The sequence below is a fragment of the Eschrichtius robustus genome, chromosome 8 (genome assembly GCF_028021215.1).
Source record: "Eschrichtius robustus isolate mEscRob2 chromosome 8, mEscRob2.pri, whole genome shotgun sequence".
NCBI classification, from domain to species: domain Eukaryota; kingdom Metazoa; phylum Chordata; class Mammalia; order Artiodactyla; family Eschrichtiidae; genus Eschrichtius; species Eschrichtius robustus.
Window position 1 is genome coordinate 9915786 of NC_090831.1, and position 21680 is coordinate 9937465.

At 51.1% G+C, this 21680-nt stretch overlaps 1 protein-coding gene across 1 annotated transcript in view; it reads left to right on the forward strand.

The window, feature by feature from the left end:
- NUDCD3 (NudC domain containing 3) overlaps nt 1-21680 on the forward strand; it is a 74993-nt gene that overhangs the window by 32896 nt on the left and 20417 nt on the right. Inside the window, exon 3 of the mRNA XM_068550296.1 lies at nt 18196-18328. Coding sequence (XP_068406397.1) covers nt 18196-18328 — 133 coding nt within the window. The remainder of the gene's footprint in view (nt 1-18195; nt 18329-21680) is intronic.

A 21680-nucleotide genomic window follows, 5' to 3' on the forward strand; every position in this document is an offset into this window, starting at 1 on the left:
AGACCCTGGATGTGTATGGAGAAGCGCGTTTTGTCAGCGTGCAAGTCTGACCACACACTCTCAGGGCTCAGGGTCGTGTGGGTGGGCAGGTGGATGGCACCCAGAGGTCACAGCTGGGCCTAGAGCGTGTGTCTGGACCTGAATCGTGCAGCCTCATGTGTGTAAACTGGGGATAAGGATTGGATCAACACAACCCGTAGGTGGGTTCTGGGGGTGTCAGCCATTGCCGGTCTGTTAGCTCGCCAGCCCGTGCTGTTTCCGCGGTGAGGGGTTACGTCCTCGTTGCACTGATGAGCACACCAAGGCCTGGAGAGCCGGGCCAGCTTGTCCAGGCTTCCACCGCTGGTCTGTGGCCCAGCAGGGACTTTGACTCCAGGGTCTGTGTCCTCGAGCACTAAATTATTCTGCTTTATTTTGTTATCTGAAATCCTTCGAAGACCTTCCTTGCTTTAAGGAGGTCTGACATGTGAACCCCTTTGCCTAGTCTTTCACTTTCTCACTAGGGTCGGGTACTCATTGCTTCTCAGTGTCACATCAGCTCAGAGCTGCCGATTCCGGTCCTGACACCGTGTGGGCCGCCTGTGCTGTGTTAGAGTCTGGAATGCACCTTCTATTGTGCACATGTGTGTGCACACACGCTCACAGCAGCAACCCTCCTCCCTTCCAAAAACAAAGTAGACAGGAACACCAGGAACAGTTGGTGGGGAGACTGTGCCAGACTGTGGGGGAGATGGCATGGGAGGTCAGCAGGCTGAGAAGGGCAGGCACGCTGTCAGGAGGAATTCCTGTACAGTCAGTGCTGGAGTTCTTGTGGTCCCGCGGGAGGTCGGAGGAGAGAGGGCTTGTCTGTGTACCTGGGGAGCTGGGATGACGCGGTGAAGTACCCTGAGTGTCATGCTGAAGAAGTGGGTCTATCTTGTGGAGAGTGGGCTACCCAGTGGTTCCTAACTCAAGAGTTCTGTACTCTGGCTTGTTTGAGCGTTAACAGGGAGCAGACACAGTGGATGAGGTTGGGAATGCAGACAGGATACCTCACTGTTGCAGTGTTCCCAGGGGTGTGGGTGGAAGAGGCAGGGTTACTGCTGTGTCACCTGGAGCTTTTGGGGAGGAGAGGTCAGCCAAAGGAGACCAGGTGGTGGTGGGTGTGATGGTGGAGGGGAGAGAGGGAGACCGGGTGTCTAGGGCAGGATGTTGATGTCAGATGTTGTAGGGGAAAGCAGGTTCTGAAACAATGAAAGGCCAGTTTGGCTTTGACACTTGGAAGTCTCTGGGCTGGCCAGAGTTTCACAGTGGGGCGTGCTGGAAGGTGAGGTGGAGAGAAAGTGACTTCCTGAAGGGAAGGCGGGTTGGGAGCAGGATTTTGAGTCCTTGTTTGTTTGTCTTTAAAGTTGGGTGAGGTGTGAGGGCTGGAGCAGTGGGTGGCTGTGAGCCACGGGGGATATCTGTGGGAGGGGTCGAGCAGGAGCCGGCCAGGGGGCCTGGCCCGTTGACCTTGACAGCAAGAAGCAAGAGCACAGCCCAGGTCCCCAGGACTCAGCATTTCTAGTTGATGTCGAAGTTCTGTGTTATATAGTGTTCAGTGAGGAGTGGAGCTTTTGCTGTTTCAAAATAATGCTTCACTTTACCAAAAGCATTTACCCTAAGATTCCATTCAATAGCAGACTCCTTAGTTCATTGGAGATTTTCTCTTTGCAAATGTAGATACATGCCACACCCAAGTGAAGGTCTTCAGGGGTTGGTGCACCTCCTCCCGGCGGCCCGGCCACGGGTGGAGAAGGTGTGGAGGGAGTGATGCGAATGCCTGGCTGAGAAGAGGGCTGCTTCCCCTGCCTTGACTTTTTCTGTTTGGGCTTAACAGTCTAGGGGGCGGGCGAGAGCCAGGCAGCGGGAACCTGAGGTGGGGATGGAGGAGCCAGGCCAGTTCCATCTCAGGGAGCTGGAGAACAGAGAGGATAGAAATGGCCGGACAGGGGCTTCCCTGGTGGCGCAGTGGTTGAGAGTCTGCCTGCCAATGCAGGGGACACGGGTTCGAGCCCTTGTCTGGGAGGATCCCACATGCCGCGGAGCAACTAAGCCCGTGTGCCACAACTGCTGAGCCTGCGCGTCTGGAGCCTGTGCTCCGCAGCAAGAGAGGCCCGCGCACCGTGATGAAGAGTGGCCCCCGCTTGCCGCAACTGGAGAAAGCCCTCGCACAGAAACGAAGACCCAACACAGCAATAAACAAACAAACAAACAAACAAACAAACAAAAAAAGAAATGGCCGGACAGGGCCTGGACCTGCAGCTGCCCCCAGGTTGGCCACCCAGTCTTATGCCAAGGTCCTGTTTCAGTGCACCGGGCCTTCAGTTCGTGATCGATATTTACTTATCAGAATTTAATGGATTATGATCTTGAATTCCAGGTGTGCGTTTTTGCCTGCAGAAAAGACATTCTAGGCTTTACTGAGAGGAAGCTGGTGCATATGCAGAAGGCTGACGTGAGGGCTGACCCGCAATAGGACACCTTCAGGCTGGGCCTTAGGCTGCAGTGGAAACCCCTCTCCACCCCTGATAACTCCGGGCCTTCACAGCTGAGGAGATGGACTGCATCTCTACTTAGAGTTCCAGGGTGTTCTTGTGAGATTGAAAACAAAACTCAGACATTGGTAACTTGAAGCTTTCTGGATGGATTTAAAGGAAACAGGGGGAGAAGGTCTTCCATAAGATTATAAAGTATGTATTTCGTAAGTTCTGTGGTTTACATTTAATTTGTTCAAAACTTGTCCCAACTGTATACCAGTGTGTTAGACCCTGTGTTAGGTGTGGTTTTTCTTCTGGAAGATTGTGATCTCATATGGGACCCCATGACAGCTATGCATGTGGCTGCCTGAGTGTAAGTGCAGGATGAGCAGATAACACCGTGCCTGCTCTGTGTGTGTCTGCGGTGTCGTCTCTGTCCTGGTGTTGAGTGTGAAGGGGGAGATTCACCCCTCTTGTCATCAGGGAGGAAGCCTGGTCCTGGTAGAGGTTGGCGGTGAGGGGAAAGGATGGGATGAGCGGGCTGAGAAAAGCGGGTGGGTGAGGTGAGGCAGGCCTCCAGTGGGGGTCACCCGGCCCTCCACCCTCAGCCCCCACGTTCTGAGTGTCGGGCTCTGCCGGCCCTCCAGGTGCTCGCCCTCCTGCCACCCTTCAGGCTCCTGTGCCGCCTGCAGGCTGGGGCCCCCAGCACCCTCACCTCTGCAGCTCTTCCCATCCCTGCCGACACCCCACCACCCCGACTCCCGCCGGCACTGACCAGCCTCCTTTCCCACGCAGTGGGCGTCCTGCCATCCGATCGCCTCCACGCGGCAACCTTGCAGGGACCTTTTAAAACAATCAAATGATGTCACTCCCTGTTCCAACGCTGTGGTGACTACCCATCACTTTTTGATTAAATTCTGAACCCTGGTTTTAAAAGCCCAGGTCTTGCCTGGCATGACAGCTTCTTCTCTGTGACAAAACAGTGGCAGTGTTTACAGGACTGATGATCCAGGTGAGTAAAGATGTTGATGATTGTGACACCTGCTCTGGGCCAGGCTCTGCTCTGAGCACTTTATATGTATCTCGACCCATTTAATCCTCACATCTCTGAGGTCGGTGCTAATGCGTCCCCATTTTACAGGTGAGAAGCTTGAGGCATCCGCTCAGGGTCGCACGGCAAGTCAGTGGCAGAGCTGGCTTGGAGCTGTGCGCCTCCCTTGCTCACCGGGGTCATAGGCACCCTCCTCCTACCTGCCAAGCCTCCGAGTGGCTCCCTTGACCGGAGGTGCGGCTCTGTGACCTTTCTGAGCAACTCTAAGTTGCGGCATGCACGCGGGATCTAGTTCCCCGACCAGGGATCGAACCCAGGCCCCCTGCGTTGGGAGCACAGAGTCTTACCCACTGGACCACCAGGGACGTCCCTATTCTCTACATGATAATCCAGTGCTGTTTTATGTATTTAGCCACTCATTTCAGTTCCAGCTATGCCCACTGGGAGCTCTCTGTTGGCCTCTTTGTCCTTTTGACATTCTGCATCCTGTGGTTTTTTGAGCACTTCCTTACTTTCTGGCACTGCCAGGTGCTCCAGGCTCATCTCGTATTTTCTCTTCCACCCATTCTCCAAGGAGCCTGATTGCTTTGTTTGAGGACAGTGTTTAGAAACCATATGTGGCAGTGGATGAGCTCACTGCTGCTGGGCGCCCCTGCCTCTGGGCCCTGTCAGTGTACATGCTTGTCTCCTAATTTTTATATCTCTCTTTCTGGAATTACGTTAAAATCTTTGTACCTTTCTCTGAGAACCAGAGCATGGCGCCTGCCACCTGCACCTGCGATGCAATTAGCAAATCCGTCTAATAGGTGAATTCTGTGTCCCAGCTTGGATGTGTGCTGTAGGAGGTGTTCCTACTTTTGTGATTGATGGGTTGACTGTGAGCCCCCAGCTTCTTCTGTCGCTCTCTTGTGATGCTGGATGTGTCCTTCCCCCAACGCTAGCACCACTCAGTCGTTACCCTTCATCTTTAAGCTCTGTTTCCAGTTATTCAGCCTCATACACCGGGCCACTGATTGAACCTGCTGTCATTTGTTTGTTCACCTCCACTGGTTACTAGATAATTTCTGATGTGGTGTCCTCCTCGCTCTGTGACCCCCTTTCTACCCCAGGACCCTCCTCCCTCCTGGCCCTGTGACCCTCTCTCGACTCCTGACCTCTCCTGACCATGGTGCAGTTCCTCTCCTGCGTGTGTGATAGGTTCTCTCAGGCAGCGACTTGCACGCTGTCTTGGCTGTGCCCTCAGATGCCCAGTACCAACATGGGGGCAGCGCCATGAAGCTGTGCTGGCTCTTTCTCTGCAATACAGCTTCCCATTGTCTGTTCCATTTTGTGTTCTGTTCCACATGTAGATCTTATGCCCCGTGCTCTGAGAAGTGCCGTTCTAGGGTGTGCACCCTCCAGTGGTGTATGGAAAGTTACGTTCCTCCTGCCCTGCTCTCTGATTACCTCAGTGGTTTCCTTTCCGTTCTGTCAGTCGATGGGGGAGTCCATCATTTTGGTCGTGATTGCAGTTACTCGGGAGACCATGCAGCCCTGTGCTCAGTGGCAGTTCGGGTTCCTCCTCTCTGAATGTCCTCTTTATAGCCCTCGCCGACTTTCCTATTTCTGTTACTGATTTGTAGAAATTGTTTATATGTTCCAGTTCTTTTGTTGGTTATGTGTCACAGATCTTCCTCCTCCCTGTGGCCTACCTTATTTTTTTTAAAAATTAATTAATTTATTTATTTTTGGCTGCGTTGGGTCTTCGTTGCTGTGCGTGGGCTTTCTCTAGTTGCAGCGAGCGGGGACTACTCTTTGTTGCAGCGCGCAGGCTTCTCATTGCGGTGGCTTCTCTTTGTTGCGGAGCACGGGCTCTAGGTGCATGGGCTCAGTAGTTGTGGCACGCGAGCTCAGTAGTTGTGGCTCGCAACCTCTAGAGCACAGGCTCAGTAGTTGTGGCACACGGGCTTAGTGGCTCCACGGCATGTGGGATGTTCCTGGACCAGGGCTCAAACCCATGTCCCCTGCATTGGCAGGCGGATTCTTAACCGCTGCGCCACCAGGGAAGTCCCTGTGGCCTACGTTTTTTTTTTTTTTTTTTTTAATTTAATTTTATTTATTTATTTATGGCTGTGTTGGGTCTTCGTTTCTGTGCGAGGGCTTCCTCCAATTGTGGCAAGCGGGGGCCACTCTTCATCGCGGTGCGCGGGCCTCTCACTATCGCGGCCTCTCTTGTTGCGGAGCACAGGCTCCAGACGCGCAGGCTCAGTAATTGTGGCTCACGGGCCCAGTTGCTCCGCGGCATGTGGGATCTTCCCAGACCAGGGCTCGAACCCGTGTCCCCTGCATTGGCAGGCAGATTCTCAACCACTGCGCCACCAGGGAAGCCCTGGCCTACGTTTTAACTTTGTGTACTCATGGGGCCTTCTCATACAGAAGTTTTACATTTAGTTTAGATTTTTTTTTTAATTAATTAATTTTATTTTTGACTGCGTTGGGTCTTCCTTGTTGCGTGCGGGCTTTCTCTAGTTGCGGCGAGCGGGGGCTACTCTTCATTGCGGTGCGCGGGCTTCTCATTGTGGTGGCTTCTCTTGTTGCAGAGCACGGGCTTTAGGCGCACGGGCTTCAGTAGTTGTGGCTCGCGGGCTCAGTAGTTGTGGTGCACGGGCTCTAGAGTGCAGGCTCAGTAGTTGTGGCACACGGGCTTAGTTGCTCCACGGCATGTGGGATCTTCCCGGACCAGGGCTCGAACCGGTGTCCCCTGCATTGGCAGGCGGGTTCTTAACCACTGCGCCACCAGGGAAGCCCACATTTAGTTTAGATTTAAATGATCAGTCTTTTCTATGATATAAGGTGTCTTGTTAGTACTTCTCTACTTGGATTTAATAAAAATATTTCCCTATAAAGTTTTTAAAGACAAGTGTGTTTTTCACATATAGGTTTAGTTTTTTGCCCTTTGTCAAGCAGCCGTTCTTTCCCACCTGTGTGCCACCTTGGTGTCTGTGGGAGGGGCTGGTTCAGGGCTGGGTGTTCTCCCTGCTGGCCATTTGCTCCGAGTGCCAGGATCACACTTGACATCAGCAGGGGCTGTTTTTCTTCTTCTTCAGAATTATCTTGGTGATCCTTGGCATCCCTTCCGGTCTCTATTTTAATTCCCCTACCTCTCTTTTTTCTGGGCCTCATCCTCCTCTCTCTGTGGTCTGGACTGGAGAGATGCAGGCATGCCCACCTCGCTCTGTGGGTGAGGTCGTCCAGTCGGTGGGATGGTCAGGAAGATGTTGAGAGAAGAGGACAGCAGACAGCTTCCAGGATGAAAGGGCATTTGGTTTCTTCCTTGAGGAGTTGCGGGTGGTAGTTTATGGGAGAGAAACACTAGATAAAATCACACAGAGCGGGGCTTCCCTGGTGGCGCAGTGGTTGAGAGTCTGCCTGCCGGTGCAGGGGACACAGGTTTGAGCCCTGGTCTGGGAGGATCCCACAGGCCGCGGAGCGGCTAGGCCCGTGAGCCACAACTACTGAGCCTGTGCGTCTGGAGCCTGTGCTCCACGACAAGAGAGGCCGCGGCAGTGAGAGGCCCCCACACCGCGATGAAGAGTGGCCCCCGCTCGCCGCAAGTAGAGAAAGCCCTCGCGCAGAAACGAAGACCCAACACAGCCAAAACTAACTAACTAACTAAATTAATTAATTAAAAAAAAAACAACAACACACAGAGCATGTCTGTTACCAGGTGCACTGTGTGCATGCACTTCCACATGATTCTCACCTAAGAATCCTGGGAGGTGAAAAGGAGATGAAGAACCTGCAGCCCAGAGAGGGTGTGAGTGGTCGTAGCTGATCATCCTGAATCCCTTGTGCGTCTGATATTCCATGCTGCCCCTTCCCAGGATGGAGCCCCTGGGAGTGGAGGAGGCCCCATCCCAAGTGACCTGACCACATGTCCTAGTGATAGGAGTCGCTTTCATTTCAGATGTTTTGTTACTGATTAAAATTGATGCCTTTTAAAAGTTTTTTTTTCAAACTTAACATGGCTTTTCAAAAATACCAAAACCAAAAAACCAAAACTAACCAAACAAACACACCAAAACCAGCCCCCAAATTCCAAAACTACATAAGCTAATTTGAAGGGCCAGCTGGTAAATATTTCAGGCTTTGCAGGCCATGCATTCTAGAGCCAGAAGCAGCCGGAGACACTTTGTAAATGGATTACTATAACATGCATTCCAATAAAACTTTATTTACCAAACAGGTGCTGGGCTGTCATTTGCCATCCTGTGACCTGTAGTATTTCAGACAACGTCTCAGTAAAACACCTTGAGGATAGAACAAAATAGAACTTACATTAGCTGGCTCACCTTTGAAAAAAACCAGCCTTCTCAGTACTCGGTATCAAGGTCATTTCTTCGTGGCTCAAGACTTGTGGGTAGAATTGCCTTTTGCCACCTCAGGCCCTGACCTGCCGAGGTCCTCGGGACTCCCCTGATTTCTGTGTCCCCTTGCCACGCCTCCCCTTGCTCCCCGTCTCGGGGTGTCCACGTTCTCCTGCCCTGCTCCCCCCCACCCCCCCGAAGTCCCTCAGTGCTCGCAGGTACTGGACAGCCTGGCGCTGGCAGCTAACACTTTGCACCTTTCATCTTGGGCTGGGCACACGACTTTCCCGGATTGGGCTGTAAATTCTTTGACAGTGATAGTGGTGGTGTCACTAACCGGTTCATTTTGTCACCAGGACAGAGGTGGCCAGCCGATTGTACGGCCTGAGGCTTGCCCCTCAACCCTGACACTTTCACCGCCTCTTCACCTGGGCCCAGGGAAGCCCTCCTCAGCCCTCCCAAGTTTCCTTCTTTCCTATTTTTTGCTTTTTCCTTTCAATAAAAGTAACGCCGATCTCTCTCCTCCAGTGTGGTACTTTTCATTCATCACAACTTGGTCCACCTGAAGTAGGACTTGATGCACTTCACTTATTATGGGATGTCAGCATGGGAAAGAGCAGACCCTATGGGTTCAGAGCCACCCTGCTGTGTCCTGACATGCACATCGCATGTGCACGTTGCATGCCTGCATACGGCAGCCCCAGAGACCACCATGTCATGTGTTGGTGAGACAGCTGAGTATTGCTCACCTCGGGAGGGACAGTACCACCTCCAAAGCTCTGACAGCCTCTCGGAGGGGGGTGGTAAGGCCAGAACTTGTTGAGAATTAGAAGTTTGATATAAGGTGGGTCTTTCAAAGTGAGAACGTGGGGTGGGAGTCTTGATTAGGACTGGGTGAGGATAGTCAGGATTGGTGGAAACTGCAAGGCTATGATTTTGAGGGTGGATTCAGAGGCTGGGTGTAAACTGGAGGTTGAGTTTACATTCATGGAAGAGTTGAGGGCTCTTTGGGGAAGTTGCTGTCATGAATAGTCAGTGCTAATGCAGGCAGGGGCTGAGTGCTGAGGCTTGTTGATGTTGCAGCCAGGTGTGGCTTCTCGTCTGCATCTGTGGTGAACGTGTGGCAGTGCTCGGTTCTCATGCATGCATCTGTTTTGGATTCCGTTTCGTCCCCTCACTGAACCTCTTGCCCCTTGTCACACTGTCTCCACGGGCAGCTTCTGATGCAGGCGTTTCTGACAGGTGGCTCTGTTGCTGGGTTCACCCCTTCTGAGGTTTGGGTGCTGTTTTCCTCTGGTCTAATTGCAGGCTATACCTCACTGTATTGCGCTTTGCTTTACCGTGCTTCGCAGATACTGTGTTTCCTACAAATTGGAGGTCTGCGGCAGCCCTCTGTCAAGCAGGCCTTGCAGCGCCATTTTCCCAGCAGCGTCTGCTCACTTCAGGTCTCGGTGTCACATTTTGGTACTTCTCCCAATATTTCAAAACTTTTCATTATTATTATATTTGTTATAAACATAAAACTTTTAACGGATGAGGAGTTGCTTCTTATGGATGAGCAGAGTGATTTCTTGAGATGGAATCTGCTGGTGAAGATGCTGTGAAGACTGTTGAAATGACAGCAGAGGATTTAAATATTACATCAACTTAGCAGCAGGGTTTGAGGGGATTGACTCCAATTTTGAAAGAAGTTCTCCTGTGGGTAAAATGCTGTCGAACAGCATTGCCTGCTAGAGAAATCATTCGTGAAAGGAAGAGTCAATCGATGCGGTGGACCTCATTCCTGTCTTGTTTTAAGAAATGGCCACGGCCACCCCAGCCTTCAGCGTCCACCACCCTGATCAGTCAGCAGCCACCAACACCAAGGCAAGACCCTCCACCAGCACAAAGATTATGACTCGCTGGTAAAATATTTTTAATTAATGTATGTACATTGTCTTTTTAGACATAATGCTATTGCACACTTAACAGACTACAGAATAGTTATATGGTATAGTGTAGAGTACATATAACTTCTACATGCATTAGGAAACCAGAAAATTCATGTGACTCACTTTATTGTGGTGGTGTGGTGGTCTGGGACAGAACCCACCATATCTCTGAGGTATGCTTGTATTCCTCAATTGGGAAGTCTGTTGGGACTTGAAATAGTAAAGCTGGTCATAACTGTCCTGATTTTGGATGACTAGGAATAGAAAATTGAGTTAAAGACTAAGAATTCAGAATACTTATGGAGTAGATTATCTAGTTTTTGTTTTAAAATGTATATTTCACATTTATATACTTGTAAAAAATTGGAATGCCTCCTTCCCTTGTTGAAGTAATTAACACGATTTAAGAAAAAGTCTCACTATAACCAACTTATATCTTTAGTTAATTAGAAGAGTTCTTAGTAAATATTGATTATGTTTTTGTTGGCTGACCATCTGATACAGATTGTCAAGGACGTTCCCTAAATTTGCATTAACACCTGTCAAATGACTCATGGGCGTATCATGAGACTCCAAGCACCTTGCCTCATTTATTTTAGGTAAATATAGAATCGTCTCATATTTTTAACTGTGCTACAGAATTAATTTTACAATGTTAAAAGCACATTTTCAAAATATACTTTTTGTAAGAATTTTTTTTATTAAACTGAGCCTTCCTGACAGTGCCTTGGCCGTGAGTGGGCGCTAAGGAATGGAAGGCATCCTGGAGGAGCCGGGCTGGTGCATGCAGTGACCACGGGCCAGTCCTGTCCCCAGCTGGCCCCTCTGTGTTCCTCAGCTGGACTTTCCCTTTATATTTAGACGAGCTCCTGGTACAACTGGTCAAGAGAAGAAAAGACTACACAAGGAAACCATGTTGAATGCAAAGGGAGTAATAACTCCAAAAAGTAGAGATTAAAAAATTAGAGTATTACTGTTAGAAAATAGGCACGACGACACCCTTCAGACCTCTGGGAGGTGAGGAGCTGTGAAGATCTTTTGATGGTAGTGATGGAGCTTGAGTTAATCAAACATCTGGAAGGAAATAGGAAGACAAGTTAATAAACCGGGAGAAGGCGTTTGTAAACTATGAAACCAACGAAGAAGTCTTATCGAAAGTTTATAGAGAACTTCTTCAAACCAGGGAAAGCACAAACAAAAGCCGTGGCAGGAATTTCGCAGAAATGAGTCGCATATACGGCCAGTTAACATTAATACGCAGGGAAATGTGAATCAAGACCACACGGGAATACTATTTTTTATATATTTTTACTTGGTAAAACTTTAGAAAGTGTGCCAGTGTTGAACATGACCCAGTGGGTTGGCGGGACCCCGTGCACACCACTGGTGCACGTGAATTGGGGCAGCCCTTGGAAATGAGTTCGCACTGCCTCTTAAGGGCGGGATGCTTACTTTTACACTCTTGACCCAGCAGGCCCACTCCTGGGTGCATAGCCAAGACAAATCCTTCAGGTTTTGTGACACAAAAAGGAAAGCGTAGCATAACGAATGTCCACGAGGTTCCCCCCCTTCCTTGTTAGCAGCATGTCATGATTCATGTTTCATTTCTCTCCCTAATCCCAGACTTTTTTTTTTTTTTTGATATGGCAAATCCCAGAAATCACGGACTTCACCCATACATATATACTTCAGTAAAAAAATAAGGGCTTAAGGTAATTATCATAACTTACAAATTTATGGTTCCTTGTAATCATCTAATGTCCAGTCTGTGTTCACTCTTTCCTGATTGTCTCAAAATGTCTTTTTTCAGTTGGTTTTTTCAAAATAGTATTCCAGCAGGTCCAAACATTACATTTGGTTGCTGTATCTTCTAAGTCTCTTAATTTAGAATCATTTCCCTTCTCTTTTTTCATTTTATGCCATTTATTTGTAAAGAAACTTAGAGTTTTGTCTATTGTAATTTTCCAAGTTCTGGACTTGGCTGGTTTTATTTTTTTTTGGCGTTGTTGTTGTTTTTCTGGTTGCGTTGGGTCTTCGTTGCTGCGTGCGGCCTTTCTCTAGTTGCAGCAAGCGGGGGCTGCTCTTCATTGTGGTGCGTGGGCTTCTCATTGCAGTGGCTTCTCTTGTTGCGGAGCATGGGCTCTAGGCACGCGGGCTTCAGTAGTTGCAGCATGCAGCCTCAGTAGCTGCGATAATGTGGGCTCTAGGGCACGTGGGCTTCAGTAGTTGTGGCGCACAGGCTCAGTTGCTTCGTGGCATATGGGATCTTCCCGGACCAGGGATTGAACCCGTGTCCCCTGCATTGGCAGGTGGATTCTTAACCACTGCACCACCAGGGAAGTCCCTATGTACGTGGTTTTGATGAACATGTTCTCTGTCCCTTGTGCTCCCTATAGTCCAGTGATTAGACCTGTGGGGTGGAGTGAATTTAAGGCCCAGCGTTGGTGCAGGACTACAGCAAAGGTGAGGCTCTCTCAGGAGGTGCCTGGTATCTGGCTGTTGCGGACATAGGTGATTTTCTGATCCTTCCGTGGGCAGACTCCCGTCCGCCGCTCACCTAGTGCTCGGCGTCTGTCAAGGGGTGCTGCCCAGACTCACGTTTCCATTGCAGTTTACACAGTGGTGATTTTCTCATTCTGTTACACCTTCATTTATTATCTGGAATCCTTATAGAGGGACTTGGCTTTTCTGAAATTCCAGTTCCTGTAGAACCTTTTTTTTTTTTTAATTAATTTTCAGACTGAGCTATATACTCTGCTCACCAGAGGTAACCACTGGGGTTTTATGATCTCGTGGATCTTTAACTATTTCACATTATTCTTTTCGATGCTCAAATTGTCCCATCTTTGGCCAGCAGGAGCCCTCTGGGGGTCTCGTGTGTGCCTCTCATGGGACCCTCCTCACCTTGAATGACATCTTTGCTCTCAGGAGACTATTTAGCTTAGGCCGACTGGAGACTAGCTGCCTCTCCAGGGGCTCTGGTCCTGTTGGTGAGGCAGGCCCCCGACTATCTGGGGAGACCGATTGGTGGCAGATGCTAAACTGGTGAGATCAGTGTAGATAAACTTATTGATGCTAGATTTTTAAAAAGAAACTCAAGGGTAAAAGTGTAAGGTTATTAGGCAAAATGCATAACTTCCCTCCCTGAATGCCCCAGAAGGTCAAGAAATCTCTACTCATAAAAGTCACTTGTTGAGTCTCGCGTCCGTAGGCAGACTTTCTAACTGGGTGGGAAGGCACTGAGGAGGGCAGTGATCCAGCGCGTGGAGGGTGGTGACCCTGAACGTTTTCCCGTTCGGGCCATTTTACATGTTTGTCTTGCTTACTCTTCTTGGCCACTCTTTGGGACAGAGCTGTCAGTATTCTGGTTTTATGGTTGGGGACCAGGGACCGGAGTGCCATGAGCTGCTTGAGGCTTCATGGCTGGCACCCAGTGACATGGGGTCGGCCTCGGGCCTTGAGTGCTGTGGACACGGGGTTTTCAGCGACCACTAGGCCTGGCATAGAGGGCTCTGAGCCCCGCACCTGGGGCCCGGTGGTGTTGGCTCCTGTTGCCTGAGGAGCTGAGAAGAGGCAGGTACTAAAAAGGATCCTGCAGGTGGGAGGCCCCAGAGGAGACTGGGCAGGAGGCTGGGGAGGACGGTGGGCCGCCTGGTGCAGAGCGCCCTCTGGGCGGGTCATGTGGACAGATGCTGCCATCTGACCCTTTCCTTTCTAAGCTGCAGAGGTGAAGTGTGACGTGGTGTGGCGTGGCCATCCCAGACAGTCACAATGGCTAAGGATCCAGGCCCCGCCAGGCACGTCGCAGTGCTGAGAACGCTGCCCGTGGACCTGCTTCCAGGAGGGCACAGTTGGTGCTGGGCTTCCGAAGCAGGGAGCTGGGGCTCCGAGGTGGGCAAGTGCTCTAACAATGCTCACTTTGTATAGGTTGGAAAATGCAGAAATCCAGAGGAAAAATCACTGTGTTTACAGTGGCTGTGGCTCCCATCCACATGTGGGATATGGTGGGATCAGTGAGAAGAGAAGGAAGTCGATGATAGGTGGAGCTGGTCTGTGAAGAGAGAGGGTGAGCTGCTGTCTGCTGACCACCTAATACACCCCGCACACGCACACACGCCACGCACATGCTTACACCACACGCGCACACCACGCACATGCTTACAGCACACACGGTCGCGTGGTGTGCTCATGCACACGTACCCACGCGCGCCACGTGTGCTCGTGCACGCATAAGCCCTGGCCCCTCCCACTGGGTTCAGGGGCAGTGGCATCTACAGGTGGGTAGGGAGGTGTGGCCAGAGCTGTCGCACCTGGGCACCACTGAGGACAGTGGAGAGGTGGCCTTTGCCTTAGGTCATGAGGGGCAAGTGTGAGTGTGTGGAGGCAGGATGTTCCAGGGTGAAAGCAGCTCTTTCTGGCTCTGGGAACCTGGTGAGCACTGCCCAGCACCTGTCTTCACGTAGGGGGAGCCACCCTCAACCCCGGGAGCCTGGGAAGGGGCTTGAGAGCAGCCCTGGCTGCTCCCCGAATTATAACCCATTCCCTGTATGGGCTCCAGCCTCCTGCACAAAAGCCTTTGTCTGGGGGCTGTGACCCCTTTTACCCACGACTCCTCCTACTTGCCACTGGCTGTTCTAATTCCCACGCTGCCGCGGTGCAGGGGCGTGGAGGGGGAGAGTGGGGGCGGCCTGAGCTCATCTCCCACCTGTGCAGGTGATGCTGGCTGTGGGCGTCTGCCCAGCAGAGCCGGTCCCTTGGAGACACAGGGCCTGGCTTTTCCTTTAACACGGTCGCAACCCTGTAATCCGGTGCTGCGGCTCCTCAGGCATGGGGGCTACAGTGAGGCCTGTGGCCAGCCCCACCCCGCCGCAGCACCCTGGCTGCTGACTCATGCCCCTCCTCCCGCCCTGCCCACTCCCTGCCCTCCTTCCCCCTTCCCCACCCCCAGCGCTGGCCAGCAGCTGCAGGGGTGTGGCCGCAGGCTGGTCAGGGGGGGACAGGGTGAGGGCGGGGGCCCAGAGCACCTGCACATGACAGGAGACTTACTGTTGCACACTGTTGGCTGGAAATAATCAACTGTATTTAAAGAGAAGGTGGATTTCGAGAGTTAAAAACACCCAGCAGCTTGCTGATCTGTGCTGGGAGTGACTTTCCTGGCTCCACTGGGAAGAGGCTGAAGGTCTGGGGGGAGGGGGGCAAGCGCCTGCTGAGCTGCCCCCCCTGCGATGCTGCCTGAGCAGCACCCCTCCTGCTCTGGGGGAGGGGGTTCCCTGAGCACAGCCGCCCGTGGGGTGGAGGGTGGCTCCTTGAGGAGGTGTGACCTCGTGGCATCTCCCATCCTCTGCTCGTCTGCTGCCCGTCCTGGTCGGAGGGCCCACGTGGATGGCAGCCGATAAGGGCTTAGCCGTATGTCATGGGAAGTAGCTGTCCCCCCACTTTGAGGGGTCCTTAGGTTTATTTCCTAACCTCTGCCAGTGCCAGGCCACATGGGCTATTTTGTGTGTGGGTATTTTATTTCCGTGTTTTCATAACCTTGATTATTTCACATAGGTAACGTACACACACGATTCAAAAGGCCGTACAGAGAAGATGTATGGGGAGGGTCAGGCCTCCTCCCACTCCGTCCTGTTACTTGATGCTCATCGGCGGTATTCTGTGCACGTTCAAGTGTTTGTCAGATGTGAGCTTTACAGCTGCGGTAGGTGCTAGAGCGAGGAGGAAGCCTGTGGGTCAGGGACACGTGGGTCTTGGGCCACTCTGTCCCCCAGACCTGTTTCAGGGGCTCAGGAGGCAAGCAGGCTGTCGTGGCCACTGGAGAGCTCCCAGGAGTGGGGGCCACAGGGCAGATCATCGTCTCCTGTCAGTGTGTTCTTAAAGAGAGCTCTTTTTCTCCTGGTGGTAAAGCGTCTGCGTATTGTAGGGAATTTGGACGATACCTAAAGATGCCGAAAAGAAAATCAAACTGCATGTGATCCTGCTACCCAGAGACAACCACAGAGGCTTAATGGACTTCCTTTTATACATACACACACGCCTTTGTGTGTGTGTTTTCTTAGAAGACTGAACCTGTACCATGCACAAAAGCTGCATGTCCTTTGTCAGTTCTATAGTATATTGAAAGCTTTCCTCTCATCACTGAACCCCCTTTGCAGACGCTCGCATTGGTGGCATCCACATCAAGCTTACTCTGACCACCCTGTGACCAGGCTTTGACCGTTCCTGTCTCCTTTGCCCCACTCTGCTTTCTCTGTGGCTCTAGGTCCCCACAGGGGCCCGCCATCCCTCCCTGGCCGCGTGAGCGGGTAGTTTGGGGCTGGCATCTGTTCTGATTGGTCAGTGCCCAGCCCTGCCCCTGACCTAAACTGCTGCAAAAAGTACCACAAACTGGGTGGCTTAGATCAACAGAAATAAATCTTCCCGTAGCTGTGGAGCCGTAAGTCCAGGATCAGGGTATTGCAGGGCTGCGTTCCCTTTGGGACTCTGGGCAGGACCTTTCCTTGCCTCTTCCAGCTTCTGGGGCGGCTGACAGTCCTCGGCGTCCCTTGACTGCAGCTGCATCGCCGTTGCCATGTGGCTGTCTTTCCCCCGAGTCTCTACACGTTGTCCCTCTGTGCGTGTGTCTTCGTGTCCGGATCTCTCTCCCTTTAAGGACACGGTCCCATTGGATCAGGGCCCACCCTACTGACCTCACTCTAACTGGATTACCTCTGTGTAGACCCTGTCTCCAAATGAGGTGCTGAGAGTGAGGACTTCAGCGTATTAATTTTGGGGGACGTGGTTCAGCCTGTAGCAGCCACCAGTTTACCAGCCTAGAGAGCCTGGGCTGTGATGGAGGCCCAGCCTCAGATATGAGGTGTGTAAGGCATACCCACAGGAGGTAAGCATGTTCTTGGCTTAAAACTTTTGCCAGAAAAAGTGCGTCCTCATTAACCACTGCTCCCAACCCCTCCTGGCCAGAGGTGAGGGGCTGATGGGGTACGTGCGTTCTTGACCCTTTTCTGGGTGTTTCCATCTGTACACATGCAGACGCTCACAGTGAGTGGAATTTCGTCCGTCGGCCTCTCCCACCAGGTGCATCTGCTGGGCTCTCCGAGGGCAGGAGAAGGTGGCTGAATGAATCTGTTTTTTGGGATGTCCTTCCTCATAGGTGTTGCCTCCTCCCCGACTAAGCTTCTGTCTTTAATTTAGATCTAAAACTCACTATAATGGACTCTACGCTTATTTTTGTATGGTGTTCATACTATTATTAACACTGTTAAATTCTGTGGCAAGTATTTTATTGTATTTTATTTTTAACATCAGCTTCTTGGCCGTGCCTGTTTGCATCTGTGCTGGGTTGGTAATGCGTGTACAGGAGGATTTGGCTGACTGGGTTTTTTCTAGACTGTCTCATAAGCACACTGCTCGCATCTTAGGAGAGCCTGCAGTTTAGTACATTGCCTTGGCTTTCATTTATTTACCGGGAGAAAATGGAGGCTGGTGTTGGATTAGGATTGAAGTTGAGCAGCTGTAGGCTGAACTTGTTTTGCCTTTTTTTTTTTTTTTTTAAGAGATACGCCCTGCCAAGTAGTTTATGAGAAACCAGGCACCCACAAGCCCCAGGATTTTTTTTTTTTTTTTTTTTTGGCTGCGTTGGGTCTTCGTTGCTGCACGCGGGCTTTCTCTAGTTGTGGTGAACGGGGGCTACTCTTCGTTGCAGTACGCGGGCTTCTCATTGCGGTGGCTTCTCTTGTTGCGGAGCATGGGCTCCAGGCGCGCGGTCTTCAGTAGTTGCAGCACACGGGCTCAGTAGTTGCGGCACTCAGGCTCTAGGGCGTGCAGGCTTCAGTAGTTGCGGTGTGTGGGCTCAGTAGTTGTGGCTCAGGCTCTAGAGCGCAGGCTCAGTAGTTGTGTCACACGGGCTTAGTTGCTCCGCGGCATGTGGGATCTTCCCGGACCAGGGCTTGAACCCATGTCCCCTGCATTGGCAGGCAGATTCTTAACCACTGTGCCACCAGGGAAGTCCCCCCAGGATTTTATTAATGAGGCTTTTTGGTTTGTGGGCTGGCCTGGTTTCTAAGCTTCATGAAGACCAGGAGGACCAGGCTGTGCCATGGACTGTGGTGGCAGATACTTTTCCTAACCTTGAGGGTGCTGCACTCAGGGTCTTCTCCTTGGCTTTTCTCTTTGTTCCTGTGACCTCCCAGGAAGCCCGAGCTGGGGGGTCAGAAAGGAAATCGCCCAGAGAGAGGGAGAGTTTTAGATGCCAAACCAAGTGAGATTAGGTGAAAATTCTCACAACCTAGAGACAGTATGTACCTGGGTTCCCTGTGGCCTTCCTGCCCTGTGTGTGGGCCTGGGCTGTCATCTTACTTCTTGTTCTTTCTCAGGAGGCAGGAGCAGTTCCAGAGAAACCCCGACAGCTACAATGGTGCCGTGCGTGAGAACTACGCTTGGTCCCAGGACTACACTGACCTGGAGCTCAAGGTGCCGGTGCCCAAGCACGTGGTGAAGGGCAAGCAGGTAACCTCGGGGGTTCTTCCCAGCTTCTCTGCTCAGCTTCTTTCCTTGGGGCATAGGCTTCAGGCTGTGGGCTTCACTGGAGCTGGTCTCCCCGCTTAGCCACCAACACAAAACCGCTTCTCTTCTGCAGTCACAAGCCTGCCACCCCACATCCTCTTTAACCACGTCAAGTATGAGACCCGGCTCAGCCCCCTATGTGAATAGAACCTGAGCTTTGTCGTTGTTGTTGTTTTTTAATGACAGTATTCTCATATCATTTATTGCCTTTAGTCTCTGCAAAAGCACTACAGAGTAGGCAAGGCAATTGTTGTTATACCCATTTCACAGATGGAGAAAGTGGAGTCCCAAGAGGCAAAGCAAAGAACTACAGGTTCTTTAGTGACAAGTGGACTTCTAGTCCTGTGCTCTGCGGAGTTGTAACATTTACAGCTTGAGTTGATTTCTCCATCTTAATGAGCTTGAGTGAGTAGAAATTTAATCTTTTAGCGGGAGAGAGATGTTTACTTGGGGATGTTGCTGAGAATAACATGATTGTAGCTCGTTGGAAATAGGTAGGCATCACTTTAAAGGAAAAACTCTCAGGTGAAATGGGACTTTGTTACTATAATCCATAATATAAAACATTCCGATATATGCCAGAAACTGTTTCCTTATTTCAGTCATAATGAGAAACTACAACCTGCAAAGTAAGTAGTATCTTTTATGTTTTATAGATGAGAACTTAAGGCCGAGAGCAGTTACTTGGCTCTCCAGGTTGACATGGAGAGGTCACCGTGTGTCTCCCTCCCTCTTGCTGTGCCGGGGGCAGTGAGCACTGTCCGAGTGTTTTTGGAGGAGTGAATGGCTGAATGGGTGCCGTGGTAAAGCTGTGGTTTGATGCAGGTGTGTTTGCTTCCAAAGCTCATACTGTTTTCCCTGTGTCCCACTCCTCACTTTATAAAGCGACATAACTGCTGGCTTCTTTAAAAGAGAAGGTCCCAGAGCATGTAAAACAGAAGCTGAGTTTCATATACATTTTCGAGAAACGATGCCGTGTGAACTGGCTCTTGCTGGTCTGGATACGTGTGTGGATCCAGGCTCTGGGCAGTGAGTGAGCCCCTCCAGGCCTCCCCTCCACCCCACCCCCGTCCTGAGGGCCCTGCTGCTCCCTCCCTGGTTTCCTAGGCTCTACCTAAAACAGGCCTGCCCTGTGCAGGAGTCTGGGTGGGGCCCGGGGAAGCCTCTAGAATACTGCTACTTGCCGCCAGTGTCAGACGAATGCAGTTCATTCTGCAGCACAGAAGACAGGAGCAGGACAGGAGCCCCTGAGCCTTCACGGCTCCACGTGGGTGTGCGTCAGGGCGTCATGGGGCTGGTGGCTGCAGCAGCACTGTCTGCTCGTTCCTCCCTTTCTCCCTTTCCCACCCCATCCCAGGAGATCTCACCAGGGCTCAGTGACCCGTGACCCAATGGACTTTAGGATCCAGGTCAGACCAGGTAACTAGGGGTCATCCCCACGGAGTCCTACTTTTGATGACCGTGTTCCCTCTGATTGTGGTGGGTCATAGTGGGTGCAGGCTGACCTTCCTTGTCAGAATAGTTTGTTCAGCATCCTTTAGAGTTTTAGTGGGTCAGGTGTTGATTTTCATTTTGTTTTCTGGTAAGATTGCTTTGTGTGTAGGCGAATAAATTATGAAAAGCGTTGGTTACTGTACTTCACTACTTGGCTAAAAATGTTACAGCTTCCTGGTCTAGTGTCTGTCTTCTAACTTCTCCATGAACTTCTGGAGCTTTCTCTGGAAGGACTTGTGTTAGCCCCAACCTAAAACTAGTTATTTTGGGGACTTCCCTGGTGGTCCAGTGGTTAGGACGCCGCGCTTTCACTGCCGATGATGCGGGTTCAATCCCTGGTCGGGGAACTAAGATCCCGTAAGCTGCGCTGTGCGGCCAAAAAAAAAAAAAAAACAACTAGTTATTTTCTCTTTCTTTGACTTAAGAGACACAGGTTACCTGACATCTCTTGCTGAACTTCCCACAGCCATCCGGGAAACCTTCCCATTGAAAACAGCATCTCAGAGGTGCACACTGGTCACTGGGGTGTCAGTCTCACGATGCTGCTGTGCCCTGAGCAGTGTGTTGTGAGGCGCCTGTCCTTCGTCTCACTGTGCTAAGGGACAGACCGTCACGCCTCAGTGGTATCTCTGCCTCCTCAATCCACTTGTTGTGACCTCTGGGAGGAGATGGCCTCGCTTTCACTGAGGATAGCCCTGGGTTTTGCTCATTTCTGCATTAGACGTTTACTGACCACGTGATGCTCCCCAAGACTCGAACAAGGTTGCTGCTCTGGAGCTGACCTGCGTGGGGCTCAGGCGACGACAGCAGGTGCACCAGCACAGTTCCAGGGTGTGGCAGGTGCCGTGCGGAGCGTAAACAGGCTGTTGGCTCAACCAGCTCCGTGCGGCCGGGCACCCCTCGGGCCCTTCTTCCCAGCAGCCCTTCGAGGCGTTGCGGTGCGCACAGGGGGAAACGCGGAGACGGTGAGGGTCTCTCCAGGCTTGTTTGCTCTGGAGCCAGTGCTCCCACCACTCGGGGGGTGTGGATGAGCCTGAGTGTTTGTGACGCCGGGATTGGAAGAGGCGTGTTTCCCATAAGGCATTTATTTATCTAGTGTTGGCACTTTGTGACACCTGCTGACTTACTTTACACTAGTCTCCTATGCGGTTGAATTTTTGTTTCTCCTTCAGTAGTATTTTTCCCCATGTCATTAAAAGATTGATGTATAATTGGCATACCATGTTATATTAGTTTCAGATGTACAATATAGTGGTTTGATATCTGTGTGTACTGCGAAGTGATCACCACAATAAGTCTGGTTAACGTGCTCACCGTATTACAGAAGTGTGTGTGTGTGTGTGTGTGTGTGTGTGTGTGTGTGTGTGTGTGTGTGTGTGTGTGTGTGTGTGTGTGTGTGTGTGTGTGTGTGATGAGAACCCCTAAGATTTACTCTCTTAGCAACTTTCAAATTCCAGGTCGCTTTTATACTGCAACCTTTGAAAAATTCATGGTCTCTCTAGTTCTTGGTGATCTAAAGAGTTTTAGGCATGCCTCACTTAAAACCTAGGGATAAGTTTATTTTGTATCTCTCGGCTTTTGCTGGCCTAAGGGTTTTTTTCTGAGTTGCCACTTTCTTTCTGGGCTGGCTCCTTTCCAGCTCTTCCCTGCGGTACCTGTCACAGCTACATGTCAGCAGTGTTTATTTTTGGTTTTTGTCTGTGGCACCTATCAGATAGCATCATGATGGTAGCTGTGATTGTAGCGGCTCAGCTGATGAAGTCTCAGTTGTTCTGGGTTTGTAGGTAGCTCTGTGTGTGAG